The 18,890-nt window shown below is 43.8% G+C and overlaps 1 protein-coding gene across 1 annotated transcript in view; it reads left to right on the top strand.

Moving 5' to 3' along the window:
- MYO5C (myosin VC) overlaps window positions 1-18,890 on the top strand; it is a 1,267,761-nt gene that overhangs the window by 1,119,107 nt on the left and 129,764 nt on the right. Inside the window, exons 35-36 of the mRNA XM_078684841.1 lie at window positions 5,428-5,582; window positions 7,750-7,839. Coding sequence (XP_078540967.1) covers window positions 5,428-5,582; window positions 7,750-7,839 — 245 coding nt within the window. The remainder of the gene's footprint in view (window positions 1-5,427; window positions 5,583-7,749; window positions 7,840-18,890) is intronic.

Genomic DNA, 18,890 nt, shown 5'->3' with positions numbered 1-18,890 from the left:
GCAGTTCAACTAATTGCAGGGAGAAATTGTTTATAGGCCCCTTTCCAACCGACATGAGAAGGGGCGTCAATCCTGAACACCAGAACCTCCATAGTAGCAGAGCTGTGTTGGTCAAGAACTGAGACATTAATGCCATTTTTATAAATAATGGCAATACCGCCACCAATTTTGAGGGGTCTGTCCAGTCTAATCATTATAAAACCTTCCGGGATACCAAGGGTGATGGCCGGAACTGAGTGCGGCTTAAGCCAGGTTTCGGTCAAGAAACCTAGTTCTGGCTGAGCTGAAGAAATTAAGTCACAGACCTCGGTAGAATGTTCAGGTAGTGAACAAATATTAGCCAGCAAATTTTTCCAGATTTCTCAGCAGGATTAATAGTGAGAGATGGAGGGGAATCTGGATGGTCAGAGTGAATAAGGGAAGCTTGGAACCGACACTGTCTGCAAGAGAAAGGCCCTTCTGTACATGGCCAGGTCTCTGAAAGACAGCTAAGCGTAATAGAAGGCTGCATGCTTAAGAGATCCAATCTAGAGTAATTAATACGCACAGGCGAATTGTCGTCTAATACAGTGAAGCCAGGATCTTTGGCATCTGCCATCATCCTGGCGCAGACGGGCTTGACTCTGGCGCGACTCCGGCGCACGACTGTCACGCTCGCTGCTCGTTACCGCTGCGCGCTCCACCTTCTGGGGGCTCTTGTAGGAGTCCCAGCAGCAGCACTAGACAGCCAACCACCCGGAAATGAGTCTTCCCTCCACTCAAACGGTATGAGAGCCCGCGGTTGACCGGGGAAAAAACCGAGGGCGGGGCTTAGCGTGCACCGGCAAGATATCAGGTAGAGTACACAAGTTTTAAAAGTAAATGGCGCAAAATGAAATAAAATGTTTTAAAAGCAGTATTTAAAGTCAGCAGCTAGTGCTAGGTAGGCTAAAAAATTCCCACTACCTTAGTCGCCTCCGCTGCGCGCTCCGCCTTCTGGGGGCTTTTGTACGAGTCCCAGCAGCAGCACTAGACCGCCAATCACCCGGAAATGAGTCTTTCCTCCACTCAAACGGGATGAGAGCCCGCGGTGGAACGGGGAAGAAACCGGGGGCGGGGCTTAGCGTGCACCGGCAAGATATCAGGTAGAGTACACAAGTTTTAAAAGTAAATGGCGCAAAATGAAATAAAATGTTTTAAAAGCAGTATTTAGAGTCAGCAGCTAGCGCTAGGTAGGCTAAACAATTCCCACTGCCTTAATCGCGTCCCAGTTAACATTCTAACCACTATAAAAGCACTAAAAGGACTTGTTTATTTCGTTCATTTAAATGTATGTGGGTATTTGTAAAGCACCGTCCTAGGTTTAGAAAGAGCACTACCTTTTACCTAAAAAAAGGAAACTGTAGAGTGGAAAGGATGTCGGAATGGGCGATGATTGATCAAGTATAAACAGAGAGACTTATTTAATTCTAGCTTCAGATGGGCTGTGATAATTATGAATTTAGTTCCAGAAGTTTTTCCGGCAATTGATGCCTCTTGATGGACTCTCACATCTTTCCCTCTGGTACAGTCCCCTTTCTGGCTTTGGACATTTTTGATTCATCAGAAAAAAGTAGGATGCAGGCAGGGGGCTTAATGCAAAAAAGTGAGTCATGCTAAATGTTTAGAGTCGCATGATCCTTCAGTGAAGAGCAGTGACTAGCTAGGTCCCTTTGTTATTAAAGTCCTTTTTTCAAACATTGGGTTGCATCATTATTACTAAGTCCATTCACTGTTTGCTTGTAATACGCCAAACATATAGTTCAATGATCAATGTACATTTTTGCTGAATATAGTGGAATGGTAATTGTAGAAAAAAAATCAGCTTTTTGCTTCCTGGAAGCATTAGCAGTAATATTTCAGTTCTTCTGAGCTTCCCTCCTGAAAAGTGATTAAACCTTCGATAAGGGACAAAATACCCCTTTATTAAGAGACAGCATATGTTCCTCCCGAACGAGGAAGCTTTGGAGTTGTAATCACTTCACACATCTGGGAGAGCCAAGAGGCTTCATCCAATTTCTTGATCTACATCCTTTGGATCACCCTGCAGGTCTGCTAGAATATCGGCAGTTCTGGTCTTTAAAGCCTCTGTGTCAAACTCCACAGGAAACCTACCCTACTGAAAAATTTGTAGAGAGTAAAAAGTAACTAAAGGGCCAGTATGTGTCGCTCTTGCACCACGCAATGTGGTACAAGGGCGACATAAGCCTTACATGTGATTTTAAAGGCAAGTAAGGGCACTTTGAGTGGCCCTGAGTGGCTCCATAAACCTGAAGTAAGGCAACGCAGCACAAATCGCTGCGTTGCCTTACTCTGCCCTGGGTAGGTGTTCCATGTGCGTTGCGTGGGTGTTCTCACATAACTCCCATGGTTTTTGTTACATTCCTAGATTTACCAGAACTGGTAGACCAGGGAATGTGCCAAACACATACACGTTCTCAGGTGAGGCGCAGCGGGGGAGATAGTAAGTAAGTATTTTTTATTGGCACAATTAATTAAAATCGTTGCAATCCATACAAAACACGGCTAAAAACACTGTCCATATTATGCTCTTTTTTTTAAGGTATTTATATGAGCGCAAGGTGGTTCATAGCTGATAGGGCAAAGGTTCTTAGTGATCGTCTTCTGTTAACAGGAAATTCATCTCAGTCATGAATTTTACAAAGCGGGCGGCCATCTGAGCTGAGTCGTCCCTCATACACTCCTCGAGCTTCTTGGCATGTCCGGACGTTCAGGGTCCGCCAAATTGGATGCAACAAAAAAGTTTGTAAAGGGAGTAAGGTTCTGCAGATGCACAGGACGTTGATTGAGTTTTCTTCCCCGCTCTTACAGAAACGGCACTGTAGGGACACATCTTCCTTGAATCTCCGGCCATACTTAAACGTCCTCAGCGGGATTAGGCTAAAACGTAATCTCATTAGATGATGTTTCACTTGTGGTTTCATGGATGATGACAAATAGTGTGGTGGAGGTTTAGGGCCTTATAGTTTTGAGGCCCAGATGCCATGGGAGAGATTGTTCACGGTTAGGGCATCATGTTTGAGTGACAAGATCTTTGCTTGTTTGGTCAAGATTTTTGTGATTGGCCCCATGGACAGCAAACTTGTCCATATGTTTTGAGCCTCTATTGCATCCAGGCAGAATGTTAAAAATGTGTTCCAGGGAGTGCTAGTTTTTTTTTTAGCAGAGACCGTATGCAGCTCTTTAGTGTAAGATCACAAGTCTTTTTGGTTTTTATACTATAGGCAATGAATCCTCCTTTCATTACCCAATGTTGGGATGACAAAGAGAACTCCATGCGGATTTGGGCATGAGAGGTCGAGTTGGGCAGATGGAACACTCTGTGAAAGCACATTGACTGGGCTCTGTCAAGCCAGGTGAGCATTTTGTCTTTAAAGGATATGGCGGCAAAGGTTATTGTCGGCAGAAATTTGGCGCCTATCACCCTAATTAGCGGTGAAAAGTCTGGAGAGTGAAGCACTTTCTTGGTTCTTACAAAAGCCCCCACCAAGCTGCGGGCCACTCCCTGCATTGCAGTGATATGCTGCGCTGGTCTCCCTTTCTGATCTATCCAAATTCCCAGATTCTTGTATGCGGTCACTATCTCTATTGGCTTCCCTTCAATGTACCAGGAGTGCTTTCCGGCTCGTGAGCGTGAAACTATCATTTCCTTAGGTTTGGTGATGTTGATCTCCAAAGTGTTTCTTTTGCAATACCGAGCCAGAGAATAAAAAAGTCTTTGACGTCCCACCTGGGTTTGATCCAGGAGGATCATGTCGTCAGCATATTGCATCAATTGAATTCTAGTAGATTCAATTTGTGGTGGAAATGCTTGGGAGAGGGCCCGACACTCGGGCTGGTCTGCTAAATATAGATTGAAAAGTAGAGGAGCCAATATGCATCCCTGCTTTAAGCCTCTGTTAGTGATGATTTTATTGGTGGTTGACCATCTCGAGGAAACTCTTATTTTTACCCAAGTGTCTGTATATAGGGCTATGAGAGCTTTCAGAAGGGGCTGCGGGATGTCCCACTTTGTTAACTTTTCCCGAAGTTTGGGGCGAACTACACTGTCAAAGGCTTTTTGGAAATCAATGAAACCCAGATATAACGATTTTCCTTTGGTAGCGAGTGTGCTTTCAATCATGTGAACTAGACAGATCAGATTATCTTCGATGTGGCAGCCCTTTTGGAATCCGGTTTTCTTTATTCCTCCTCGTTACTTCCTCTTTGTGTATGTGTGCTGCAGAAGAGGAATATGCCTCTCAGGATTGTTTTTATGCAGAAAGGTGCTCCTTCTTGCAAAAAAACAATTCTGCATGCAATGCAGGCACCCTTGCACCAATGAGCAAGGGTGACTGCTTTGGCACTAGGCTGCCGAAAGCGAGCAAGTGCAGGATAAAAGGAAGGAATGCACCATATTGCCCTAAATGCTGCACATTCCTGGTCTTTTCCCGTTACTCAGCGTAGCAAGGTGACTTGCTGCACTGCACTGCGTGTCATTCTCATACATAGGCTCCTAAGCCTGCAGTTAAAAGTTAGACTGGGACAAGAGGGCCAGGTCACCCAGGATTGAAGTGACCCTGGCAGATTGTCATGCAGTGGCTCTGAATATGTTGCGGTCCAATTAGGGCCTTGGAGTACCAACATTTAGAAGCATGACTCTGTAGGTGACTGTGAGTTGGAAATTCTAGCTAAAATCTTTGTCACAGACGCAGAACAAGCAGGATAGACTCTAGCATGTACAATTTAAAAGATCGGTATTCCATGAAATCATGAGGGGACAGGTGCAAAGTGTATGGCGAGTGTGAATTAACTCCGTCCCTCTCGTCCTCTGTTCAGTCTGATCAATATGTTCACCTGCCCTCTGTGAACTTGGTGAGCTGCCACGTTGTATCTTAACTAATGACCAGCAGACCCAAGAAAGAGAAAACGAAACAGAAAAGCGCCTACCTCTGCTTTCTGTTTTGTATTGTTTCACCTTACATGTGTTGTTTCTTTTACCTATTGTATGGTCTTATACGTTGTATGTATTTACTTGTTACTTACAATGTTAAACAACAACTTTTAAACATGTTATATCAAACTAATAACAGTATAATTTAACATTCTCCTATGTGCTTGTGAACTGAGGCTGGTGCGGGCAACAGCATGTTGAAACACGGAACATGTGTTTGTAAGTTGTACCAGACCTTTTGTGTTTAACAGACATGGGTCATGTTTTTGAAAAAAGGGTCCCAGAAACAATATTTTCAACTATAAAACACTTGGTCAATGTCAAATAAACTCTATTGTGTAACGTGTGTGCATAGTTTATGAATGTTTTTTTTTAAATGTGTATATATATATGTATACAGATTTTTTGGGGGGAGACGTTTTCATTTTTAATTCGACTTTTGTTCATTGAAACAGATTTGAAACCGCGAGGCGTTGTAGTGAATATGATCCCTGGCTTGCCAGCACACATCTTGTTCATGTGTGTGAGATATGCAGATCTCCTGAATGAGGCTGATAGGCTGAAATCCTTAATGAATACAACCATCAATGGCATAAAAGAAGTTATTAAGGTATGAATATAATGTATATGCTGCTCCCATTTCCACATGTTGCCCTTTCAGTGGGTAAAGATGATTCTATGGTATGCTAACCAAGGCATCTTAGTGAGTGTCACCCCGATGACTCGGATCTGACTCTGAACCAATGGGAGGTTGGTTTTCTCAGAACCATCCTTTCTTAACAAAATGTCTGCCTTGCAGTCCCTTTGTTTTCTCCTTTTTAAATGTGTATGTGCATCCTTATCTAACACCCATCACCCACCCCTTTTCTTATTTTTTTTACTCTGCTGTCACAGTCCTCTTCTCATATTCTACTGCCCACCCTTCTCCTTTTCGGATTTTCTTCCTTTGTCTTCCTTAACGCCCTGCCCTGCCTTCTATTAGCAAGTGTTGATACATTATTTATAATACTACCTAGAATTTTTTTTCTATTCGTTCAGTGCCCCCACTACATCTCTCTGATTCAATTAAGTTGTTTGCTGATATCTAGCCAACTTTCAGCTTTCCCCTTCCTTCATCTAGGTGAGGATCCACGGGAAATTATTTGTTACTTACTATTTCTAATTTAATTTACTTCAATGTCAGTTCAAAGTGTTGGGACTATCTGCCTTCAGAGTCCCCAGTAAGTCTACCCTGTACTGGTCTTGAGAAGGAATTGGAAAGCTGATGCCACTAGACCTTGAGATAAAGTCCACAAAAATTCAGCAATGCATTCTTCTGATAGGAGTTCATTATCCACGCTTATCCATCATCTTGCTATTGATCTTGTTCTTGTCAGCTCTTTGTCATTGTTCCAATGTTTAAAAGTGGGGGTGGAGAGTTCTAGATCATTGGAGTCGCTTACCTCCTCCAGTGATGCCATATCTCCCCTCCACCCTCAACTAGTACTTACAGGGATGTGCCCACTGTCTCCACTTGCAAAGGCTCCTGGGAAAAAACAAGGGTAGCAACTTTGGGTAAAATTGGAGCACATCTTTCCTGTGACCCAAGTTTCGCCCACCCAGTCTTGATATCTTCCCTCCAAGACTTCAAAGAAACCTCCTCTGGTGGCTGGAGCCCGAGGTTTGTCTTTCCTCCCTTTGTTTCATATGGGAAAGTCCTGCTTAATAATTGACAGAAAAATGCTGCTAACAGCTATAGAGATTTCACCTCTTCCCTTACTTCTGTTCGGAGAAACCTTGAACTATGTAGGAGATGCATATTATATTCAGGGAATGCCCCTTGAATTCTGCCTTCTGGGAAGCAGAGCAATTGCTCAGCGCGTGAATCTATTTTAAAACGGAGTCAGGGATATTTATACTAAATTATGACTCCAAATAAAATACCCTAATATTTGTGCCACATTGATAACCTTTCTACCTGGTGTCAATAGAAATTTACATTTTAGGCACAATTTTTCGAAAATGCAAACCAGTTTAAGTATTACTTATCTACAATTCAGGCAAAAAGAAATGGGGGGTTTATTTTGTATCTCACATTTGAATTATCAGGACTTAGTAGGCCACAATTAATTTAGTTTGCTTCACGTGCAACAATGTTGCATGTGTTGACGCCATGCTGAGTCTGACAACAACCCTCTGCACACTGCACACTAGTGTTCACACACAACCTGAGCAAATACTCTTTCCCCAGCTCAGCAGCAGCACACCTTGTTTTAAAATGTGGTCATTAGAGGTTCCAGCTCAAATGCTTTTAGCATAGATCTTACTTACAGGGGTTGAGCCTCTTTTAGGAGTTCCCATGCCTCTAAAAAAAGGATCAACACAAGTCATTATGGTGTGTGACCTTTCTTTCATCTTCCCCTTTTCACTGTCTTTTGCTGTTTCTCATTTTAGTTATAATTAAGTTTATTTACACCCTGCGCAATTGAAATGCATTATTACAAACTGGGAAGCAAGTGGCATGCACATTATTATTACAAATGCATGCTACAATGCATCCTAAGCAGCACGGAAGTAGTAATACTTGGTAAACAAAACATACATAATGCATTTGAGTGTTTTTCCAGGTTTCATTGTGCATCTCTGATTTACTACAACCAAAATTTGAATTAGAAAAAGTGTTTCGAAATAACTTTGATGGGAGCAAAGCATATAATTTGTATGGCAAGCGTTTAATAGATATTGGAAAGTTTCGTTGGGTTTGATTTTTTTTTCTCATCTTTACTGTTTACATTCAGGACAACGCTGAAGACTTCGAAATACTCTCCTTCTGGCTTTCAAACACCTTTCATTTTCTGAACTGTTTGAAGCAGTACAGCGGGGAAGAGGTATGTCCACCACTAATAAATTACTACATAGGAGCTGTCTGTAAAAATATCTTAAAATATAATGCTTTTTATATACAAAACGGGGTTGACCTGTGTCCCTCAGAACCTGGGTTAATGATCGTTCAAATGAAAATGGGTTCTGTTGGGTATGCACAACACTTACTTTCAGCGTTATTATTTGGTTTTAAAGTGGTCTTGTAAACCAAAATACAATACCATCTAAATGACTTAATAACTGATCCCCTCACTGAAAGAGAAAAGAGAAAAAAAGGAGAGGCTTCGTACAGTCAATAGAAAGATAGCCTACAGGCGACTTTATATTCTCTTTATATTAAATGAATCACACTCTTATAAAAAAGGAATTTTTGTCTGTACAAAGACTGTCAATATCATGAATATGGTGCAAAAGAAAGTGGAGACAATGAATAGTGATCACCACACGAAAAACAATAACACAAAAGACAATATATACATAACCAATGCATTCAATTCGACAATCTATACAAATATATAACAGTTACAAAGGTCTTGTTTTGCGAAGGCCATCCGCTGTTGTAAACTTCTTGAACCCTTTTGATTTCTTTTATTTCATTGGAGTTCTAGAGTTAAGGGGCCTGTAGGAAGTGTCGACGTTTCGACCCTATCATGCGCCAACTTGTTGGTCTCGGCGGGTCTTTATCAAGACGATTAAGTGCACGACAGTCCTGGGTTCCAAGTGCAAGAATGTCACCTGAAGTCCTGATAAAATCTTCTATTCGGCAGGTAGGAGTAGCCCTGTTTCTATTCAATCCAGCACCGAGGTTTCGTGAAGACTGCTAATGTCCGGCTTGTAATCTCCGACTAGTTGGCTCAAATCATTCAGCTCCCTGCAAACGTTTGCAGGGAGCTGAATGATTTGAATGATTTGAGCCAACTGTCGGAGATTACAAGCCGGACATTAGCAGTCTTCACGAAGCCTCGGTGCTGGATTGAATAGAAACAGGTCTACTCCTACCTGCCGAATAGAAGATTTTATCAGGACTTCAGGTGACATTCTTGCACTTGGAACCCAGGACTATCGTGCACTTAATCGTCTTGATAAAGACCCGCCGCGACCAACAAGTTGGCGCATGATAGGGTCGAAACGTCGACACTTCCTACAGGCCCCTTAACTCTAGAACTCCAATGAAATAAAATAAATCAAAAGGGTTCAAGAAGTTTACAACAGCGGATGGCCTTCGCAAAACAAGACCTTTGTAACTGTTATATATTTGTATAGATTGTCGAATTGAATGCATTGATTCTGTATGTATTGTCTTTTGTGTTATTGTTTTTCGTGTGGTGATCACTATTCATTGTCTCCACTTTCTTTTGCACCATATTCATGATATTGACAGTCTTTGTACAGACAAAAATTCCTTTTTTATAAGAGTGTGATTCATTTAATATAAAGAGAATATAAAGTCGCCTGTAGGCTATCTTTCTATTGACTGTACGAAGCCTCTCCTTTTTTTCTCTTTTCTCTTTCAGAGGGGGGATCAGTTATTAAGTCATTTAGATGGTATTGTATTTTGGTTTACAAGACCACTTAAAAACCAAATAATAACGCTGAAAATAAGTGTTGTGCATACCCAACAGAACCAATTTTCATTTGAACTATTAAAATATAATGCGGCCATTCAATATTGTAATAAGGTTGTCAGAATCACTGTGAAAAAGTTTATCATTTAAATGATATGAATCTTTGATCTAGCTGAGCATATGAGCTCAACCTTCTGGATCATGAACCGACCTACACTTGGATGTAGATGGTTGGATTTTCTAAGGTTTCTAGTCTACCCTCCAGGCCCTTTAGAGATATACCAAGGTACATTCACTTGCCTTTTTCTCTACATGAATCTCTGCAAGTAATGTTACCAGGGTCCCTGGAGATCAAGGCAGGCAATATACCCCCTTCTCACACAAGCTAGATTTATTTACACTACAACTCTTATTTATGAATGCACCTCGCACATAGAACTATTACAGTATTGCTGTGGCATGGAGAAAAGGATTTAAGTACCCCAATTTAAGGTTTCTGTAATGTTCAGTTTTTAATTTGCCGGAAGGGCCTAAACCAAGGTCTTGGAGCTCAGATCCATGTACAGAAACACTTTATCTTTCAGTTGGCTCAGTTGCCTGGGAGGAGCTGGTTTTACAGCACATCAAGTAAAAAGCCATTGCATCCATTTTGAATTTAAAAAAAGCATGTCTAGTATCCCCTTCGCGCTAATGTAAGTCTGTGTGCATGGGCCCAGATTTAAATTAAGTTCCGAAATCTACAAATGATCTAAAACCAGGCACCAAGAGACTAGCTAAATTAGACAGAAACTTCCTGTGTGCACTCCCAATATCCTCCGTCCCCCAATCAATATTCTATGCCTTCAGTATATAGAACTTGCATGTTTCATGTCCCTGGGGAAGAATACAGCCAATTCCATTTAATTCTTGTAGATGCCATTGGTTGCATCAGTGCTGTTAAGTCTTCAGCTGCAGGTCACATGGTGTGTCTCAGTACTCTGACTTGTCTATATGTGAATTGGTTTTCATTATCTCCATTCCAACAGCTCATTAAGCTCCTCCGGGAGATACCATAATGACTAAATCCATTTTCCATTGTTGTTTCTTATGGAAACATTTGGAACAGTGGTACAATTGGAGATGGATGTTAACAAAGGTTAACTTTAAGAAACGGTGACCCTCCTCAATGAAAAATTAACTGGGTTGACCACGGCCATGCTAATATTTCCATAAACTATCTCCTACCCAACATTTTTTGGTGCGTGTTTATGGGGATGCTGGTAATGGGCTGAATTTGTTGAAATCACACATTCAAGCTTTACAGATCATCATGAAGCAGAGACTTTTTGGTTTGTGTGACAAATGATCTGCCCATTTGCTCTCACAGGCAGGATAATTATTTCATAATAATGATAATAATATTAATACATTCTTTTTCAATGAAACTGCATACAATAGTTCTGCATTTTCTAAGTACTGTAAGTAATTGACATTACGATCATCACATTTAAGGGAAATAATCTGCCAACCTAGGAAGGATGGGAGGCTGGGTATGTCTTGCTATGATTTGTACTTGTGAATCTCAGTTCACTGCATATGACTACAGTGATAATTAGTGTGCTTCAACTAAAGTAAATGTACTGATAAGGAGCACGAATGCTGTGTTTTTCACATCCCGCATGGGTTTTTATTACTGAAACATGGGCTAAGGACTCCTCGGGACCGGATCTGGTCGAGGCTGTACCTGATGGCTACTTGTTGGCAAGAGAGGACAGAGTGGGACGTGTTGGGGGTGGGTTGGGCATTCTCTACAGAGACTGCTTTTCCTGCCACACCATCCCTCTCACTATACCGCTATGCTCCGCCCAGGCCCTCCAGTTCTCTATCAGTGGACCCTATGCAGTACCGTTCACCGGCCTTCTCATTTACAGACCTCCGGGTACTAGGTCTGCTTTTAGTCAACACATGCTCAATTTGCTAGAGCCACATTTTGGCTGCGAGCATTTTACTGTCCTGGGGGATATGAATTTCCATTTAGAAAATCTGGAGGCAAAGGATACTATATCCCTATTGGACATCTTTTCCGGTTGTGGGATGAAACAACTAGTGAATGATCCCACCCATCAAGCAGGTCATGTGCTTGATGGGGTCTTTTCTAACGACCCCCGGCTTATCTCTGGGACCCCCATCCCTCTTTCCTGGTCGGATCATTTTGCGATCCCTTTAGAACTAACATCCTCGACTGTCAGGATTAAGGGAAATCAGCCTAGCAAAATGGAACTGAGACGTAATCTAAAAAATATTTCTAATGAAACGCTTGCCCCTAGATTACCTAGTAGGATGCTTTCCAACGAGGAAGATGTAGGGAAAGCAGTAGACAGATTTGACGCTGCTATTAGAACGGCCATTGATGATCTGGCCCCTGCCTCACTATGCTATTCCGCGAGGAAAAGCCCCTCGGCACCGTGGTTTTCCGAATCACTAAGACTCCTCAGACAGGGAGTTCGAAAGCAGGAACGCTTGTGGAGGACTAGCTGGGAGCCACGAGAGAGGGATAATCATAAATCCCTCCTTAAACAGTATAAAGCTGAGGTCATAAGAACGAAACAAGAGTATTTTACCTTGCTGACCTCCTCGCTCTCCTCGCCCAAAGAGCTGTTTAAGATCGCTGACACGCTTACCTCTTTGAAAATACCGGACCCCGTGGTCAGTTCTCAGCGGCTCTGTGATGATGTTGCACAATTTTTTCAATCAAAAATTGTGGACATTTACTCGGCCTTAGAATTTCAGAGGTCGGCATTACCTCCGTCTCAGAGCGTCCGGGTCCCTCCACTTACACCCTTGGAGGAGTTACCGTCAGGATGTTTTTCCAGCTTTCCCCCGCTCGCCATGGTGGATCTGGAAGTTCTCCTTTCGAAGATTAGGTCGGGGTCTCCTCTGGACCCTTGCCCTTTAAAACTTCTTAAACAGTGTAAGGAGACTCTTCTGCCCTGGCTGTTAGAGATTATGAATAGGGCAATGAGAGAGGGGACCTTTCCATTACAATGGAAAAAAGCGGTGGTTAAACCACTGTTAAAAAAGCCTACCTTGGACCCGGGAGTCCTTAAAAACTTCCGCCCCATTTCACTGCTCCCAGCCCCAGCAAAGATGTTGGAAACCCATCTGAACCAGCATCTGTCTGCTTTCTTGGAATCCTCTGGCCTTCTAGATCACTCGCAGCATGGATTTCGGAGAGAGCATAGTACTGAGTCAGCCCTTACCACGGTGCTTGATAACATCCGTACCAGGGTGGATAAGGGCATGACCACTCTCCTCATCCTATTGGATCTTACGGCTGCGTTTGATACCCTGTCTCCCTCAGTGTTAACATCACGGCTGAGGGAGATAGGGGTTGAGGGGCCGGCACTTAGTCTGCTTTCCTCTTTTCTTGGCCAGAGGGAACAGAGAGTTAAGCTGGGGGAGTTCCTATCTCCATCCCTTCCTGTGCGTTGTGGGGTCCCTCAGGGGTCGGCATTAAGTCCGACCCTCTTTAACATCTATGTGACCCCACTCGCCAGGCTCATTAGATCTTTTGGGATGGAGGTAGTCTCCTATGCCGACGACACACAGATAATGATGTCTCTCGCCCATCCGGTCATCTCGGCTGCCTCCAATTTTAGACACTGTATGGAGGCAGTGGCTCAATGGATGATCTGCAATTCATTGAAGCTTAATGGCGAGAAGACCGAAATTCTGGTGTTCGGAGGCAAGGAGGACATTTGGTCAGCGGAATGGTGGCCTTCATCTCTCGGAGTGTGCCCTATACCCACCGTCCTGGCTAGGAACCTAGGAGTTATGATTGACCCTCAGTTAGGGCTGGGACAGCAAGTAAGCAGGACCATCTCTACTTGCTGGGGCATAATAAATGTCTTGAGGAAAATAAAACATTATTTGTCCCCCCCAGCAAGAAAGCAAATAGTACTTGCACTGATAGGCTCAAGGCTGGATTACTGCAATGCCCTATATCTTGGCATTAACAAAAGTCACATTACGCGACTTCAAATGGTGCAGAATGCGGCCGCTAAGTTTGTATTAGATCTGCCCAGGCGGGCCTCTGCTACGGCTGCTAGAAAAACACTGCATTGGCTCCCAATAGAAGCCAGGATTTCGTTCAAGTCCCTTTGCTTGATCTATGGGGCCCTGGCCTCAAATAGGTCAGGAGGCATAAGGGATCTGCTAAAAATGTATACCCCCTCCAGATCCCTGCGCTCGGCCAATAAAGCCCTGCTATCTGTCCCCCGTGTCCGTAGGGCTAGGTGGGGTGGCAGAGCCTTCTCAACACTGGCCCCAAGGCTGTGGAACTCTCTGCCTTCTGACATTAAAACCCTCCCTTCAAAGCAGGCCTTCAGAAAGGCACTCAAAACATGGCTTTTTGCCAGTGCATATCCTTAGCTTGGTTTCTGCCTTTTTGATCTTATTTTGTTAGGCGCCTTGATGCCTACGGGCTTAGTTGCGCGGTATAAATTTAATTTCATTTCATTTCATTTCATTTCATTTCATTTTCATTCATTTCATTTCAAGACTGCTGTGGTCTTTCACTAAAAGTGTGGCACTTCATACAAGGTAATAATGGAACTAATGCAAAAAAATCAAAAAATAACCATTATAATGTGTCTCAGCAACTGAGCCTTGAGAAAGTTCCAGGCTTGCCAGCCAAAAATAAGGAGAGGAGACACGTATTGGCTGTACTATGTTGACGATAAACTTGGGGCGGCTCCTCCATTAAGGTGGAGGAGCGTTAACTCACAAAAAAAAAATGCCCCCAGGGATAGAAAAATAAAATGATAACAAATTACCATTTTATTTTTCAAAATCCTGTCCCGAGCGTTAGGACTGTCTAGAATAATTGATTCCCAAGGTCAAGGTCATTGGTCGACTGTTTTTGGGTTCCCTTGTTATTTTAGAATATACCATTCAGGCAGCAGCAGAAAGCAGTGATGGGCAGGCAGAAGACTTAGGTTTAAAGTGGGCATGTCTTTTTGACCAGCCATCTAGTCGTTGCCTGCCAGATATGCTCAGTTTAAACCTCTCTAACTCAGCTGTCTTAGACTGATGGGTTAAAGACAGCATTGGGCACCACTGCCCGAGGGAGCAGTGAGAGAGGCTGTACTCACAAATTCTGGCGCTGCTTTAATGCTGCATGAAAGCCGTGCCAGGATTGGGTACTGTAGCTTCCTAGTCCCACATTGGAGCCTGTCTGCCTGAAGACCAGAAGATCAGAGCAAGGAGGACGTCATGCCAGGATTAAAGGTAAGTGTAATATTTTTATTTATTTATAACTTGTTTTTCCCCCCGCCTCACCACCCTTCTTACATTCCAGCCGCCACTGCGATAAATGATAGCACAGAAAGACCTGCATCATGACATAACCTTGGGATGTCATAAGGATTGGACAGTCATAGATGGACTGATAAAACATACACCCTAAGGAACTGCCTTTTTCATTGGCAAAATGTTTTACAGAAAATCCACCTTACTGGGAATTATATGTTATAAACACGAATGATGGATAATATTAAAAGCTAATGAAGTTTGTGATTACTATTGAATTTTAAATGTTTAATGAGCATTGGAATTTCACTGTTTAATAGCCACAAATTGCACTACCAGTAAATGTTACCATTGAGGTAGCAAATAGGAAAGTGATGAAATTTGTATTTGGTCAACAAAGTAAAATACGACATTCACAAGGAATGCACACAGTCCCTTGAGGTCAGGGCTCTAGTGTTTTATAGATGGGTCCCTGAGTCCCCTGGTGGCCCATCTGGCATACGGGGTCACTGATGTAGCTTTGCACATGGGCAATAGCCCTATCGGCACAGCAGGACTCTTCACGGTGGCCCCAACTGGCATACGGGATTTCCAACTTGCAACCTGCACATGGGCAATAACCAGATCAGTGCAGCAACATTCAAGGCTCAATTCACAACAGCCCTCATCTGGCATACGGGGGTGACCTTTTCCTGCACACAGGCAATGACCCAATTGGTGCAGCAGCTGCATGCTCACACATGAGTTCCAGGGTCCGATCGACAGGATCCCCCACTGGATTTCACTCTCTCCAGTGCTTTCCTCTTCCTCACAGGGCTCACTGGTCTAGGCAACCAGCCAGTCACTAGTATTCCAGACTCCAGTGGCAGGTGGTCTTGAAGTCCTGGAGTGATGTCCTCTCATCCAGCTGGTATACTGACATGTCTTGGCCCCCTGTGATGGCCATAGGCAGAAGTCTTGCAAAGTTTCTTTTCCTCGCACAGCTCGACTGTCTGCTTGATGGTTGACAATTTCGGGGGCCTCAATCTCCCCTTCATATAGTCTATTTCCAGACATCAAATGTGAGTTAGAGTCTGAAGCTTTGAAGTTTATGCTGGGGTCAGCTTCTTTTTGAAATGCCCTCTCCTCTACCCTCCCCTTTTTCCATAAAGCAGACTGTCACTGCAGGAGCAATTCCAAATCTGATTGCACCACAACACAGAGCACGGGAGTGACTAGAGGCTCACACCTAGATGTCAGCTAAAGTGATATGTGTATCAAAAGGTTACAGCAGGGCTCAGCCACACTCTTTATGAATTTCATATTAACCTCATCTCCTTCCTGAGATGTGCCTAGGCCCCTTCCCAGTGACCTTTCTCTGAATCAAAGAGAATACTTAGAAGTGCACTGACGAGCCGGGCTTTCCCTTCCTCCAGCGTGTCCCACCCAGCTCACAGTAATGCAGCAATCCATGAATGTGTCTGAGGAGATTCCTGATGTTCCTCGAGTTCCCAAAATGAAACCCAGAATCTTCCATGTATTGTACCATTTAGAGGCACACTTACACCTAGCACATGCATATAATATAAATGCACTGCACAACACTACATCCCTTATATATTGTACCATTCACTGGCACCCAGTGCCTTCACATAAAATACATGCACTGCACAGCACTGAACCATACCTGCACTGTACCATTCATGAGCATGCATATACCCAGCACATGTATAACACCCACCTACTGCACAGCAAACCAAAGAAGACCAAGGATGAGTAAGCACACAGCTGAGAAACTTTAAATGAGTGAGCCTTTAGGACTCACTCTACTAAAACAAATAAAAAGGACCTGTTCACTTCTACTGATCACTACACGGTATGCTGCCACCACCGCACTTGCACTGCTTAACAACTGACAAAGTCAGTAGCCTTTCACCACTATGAAGGTGGTTCTTTGGGCACCAATCCCGGTCCAATAAGACTGCAATCCATGAGACAGGTCAACGTCATAGCACACTCAAATGATTTGTGTTCCCCAAGGCAACACAAATCAGCATCAAGGATCCAGACATCATTACAGTTGGGGCAATCAGGGCAGATGTGCATGTCGATAACCATGCGAGGTACTTTGAAACTAATCCACCATGACCTCGACCAAAGTTATGGCGGGTGTTGTCCAGCATGCAAACTCTTTTTAATACCTCTGACACATTGCTCTTATCTCATGATCGGGTCTAGACTTTACAGCACAGATTTAGAGAACGACAACTAGGAGGAGGGGGATGATTATGTTCCCCAGTCAAATTACAATAATTGGTATGAGAAGCTACGGGAAGCTAGTAATATTGACACTTACCCTGATACTGGTTTGTGTCTCCCCCTGGTCCTGCTACAAATGATAGTGCTTCTTTTGCTGTGTGCTGCAAAGGGCAGCAGAAGTATTCGACTTACAACTACCAAAAATATAGGTCGAAACTAATATTCTAGCCTAAGTAATGCAACATGGGCAGGCTCCCACTGAGTTACTAATGCTCCTTAATAAGGCACATACTGTGACACCATTTTGGGCACTTTGCTCAAGCCCTGTTCAGGACCACCTGCCAATGGACAAGGTGCTGTTACCATTGCCCTGCATATGGTAATCCTGTCTTTCTAGCACTTCATCCCAGTCCAGTGAGCCTAGTGGGCCAGGCTTCCACCAGAAGGGTCCTTCCAAGTGCTTTCCCTACCCCTCCTCCCGATCATGCATCCAAACCAATTGAGACATTTGGCAATAGGATAGTCTCCTCCACAAGTCATTGTTTTAGATTGGTGAGTGCCAACTCTCTCCCTAGCCATTATTCCCATGGTCTTTGGGATACTGTGGCTCAGATTTTTCTCGCTGTTCCAGATGTCCTTCAGTCTTCTCTCTCCTAGGTTATTCAGAACAGCCTCAATGCAGCAAAATTTGTAAAGCACTCCGGTCTGGAAGTGACCGATTGCTTTTGACGTGCCCAGTGTGGCTACCCATTGTCATTCCTAGAGATACACAGATTTGTCCAGGGGGCATCCAGGTGTCTTTAATGGACATTCCTTTCAACCGATCCGGCCTTTTCAGGGATAAAGCGGACTTAACCTTTGAGTGCTTTAAGGAGAGCAGAGCCACAGCACATTCCTTGGGCCTGTCTGCTCCTACGAGGAAATTCCATCAGCAATTTCAAACTGTTCATGGCGATGGTAGAGGTTTTCCTGTCTGTCAATGCAGGACTCTTCCTTCTTCAGCCCACCATGCCCTTTAGCCTTTTTGTGGACAAAGCTACAGTTCCCATAAACAGTGAAGTCAGTAGTGGCAATGTGCAGCTCATGCTTCTACAGTTCCATAGGATGAAGGACCCAAAAAATGTTTGTGTCCTTGCTGACACACTACCCCTCTGTTGGAGGCAGGCTCTGATATTTCCTCGAGGGGTGTGAGGCCATCTCAACTGACAAGTGAATCCTACAGAATATCTGCTGTGACAATGCCCTTCTTTTTCCTTCTACCCAGCTGCACGTTCCACCACCTAAAGGGCAGCTGACAGAGGACTATCTATCCTTCTTACAACAGGAAGTGCAGGCTTTTTTGGTCAAATGGCCTAGAAAGGGTTCCGTCCTCAGAAGAAATAATTGGGCGTTACTCTCTCTATTTCTTGGTGCCAAAGAAGGACAGAGGTCTTCGTACTTTTTAAGATCTGCACCCTCTCAACACCTTCCTCCAGAAGACAACTCAAAGTTGCTAACACTAACCCCGATCCTATCTGCCCTGGACACTGAAGACTTGATGGTGGTGTTGGACCTGTAGGATGCTTATTTTCACATCCCCGTCCTGCAGGCCCACACGTACTGTCTGTGTTTCACAGTGGACTGGGGGCAATTTCAGTTTGCTGTGCTCCCCTTTGGCCTCGGCAGGTCCCCTTGTTGTTCACAAAAGTGATGGCAGTCATCACAGCACTACCACAAGGGTACCTTTCTTCCCCTGCTTGATGACTGGCTGCTGAAGGCGGGCTAGCCTCGGTCAGTCATCAACCACCTGAGACTATGGCGAGCCTACTCCTTGCATTCGGGTTCATTATCAATGTGCAGACACCTAACTTTTTCACAAATGCTCCATTTCTTTGGAGACGCTATGGATATGGATATAGTATATGTGCGTTTCCCCCAGATCGGATAATCCAGGACGCTTGGGCTGTGACCCTGATGTTTCAGTC

The sequence above is a fragment of the Lissotriton helveticus genome, chromosome 3_2, assembly GCF_964261635.1.
Source record: "Lissotriton helveticus chromosome 3_2, aLisHel1.1, whole genome shotgun sequence".
In the NCBI taxonomy this organism is placed as follows: Eukaryota; Metazoa; Chordata; class Amphibia; order Caudata; family Salamandridae; genus Lissotriton; species Lissotriton helveticus.
The sequence above is the reverse complement of the archived record's forward strand: the minus strand, read 5'-3'. Positions and strand labels throughout refer to the sequence as shown.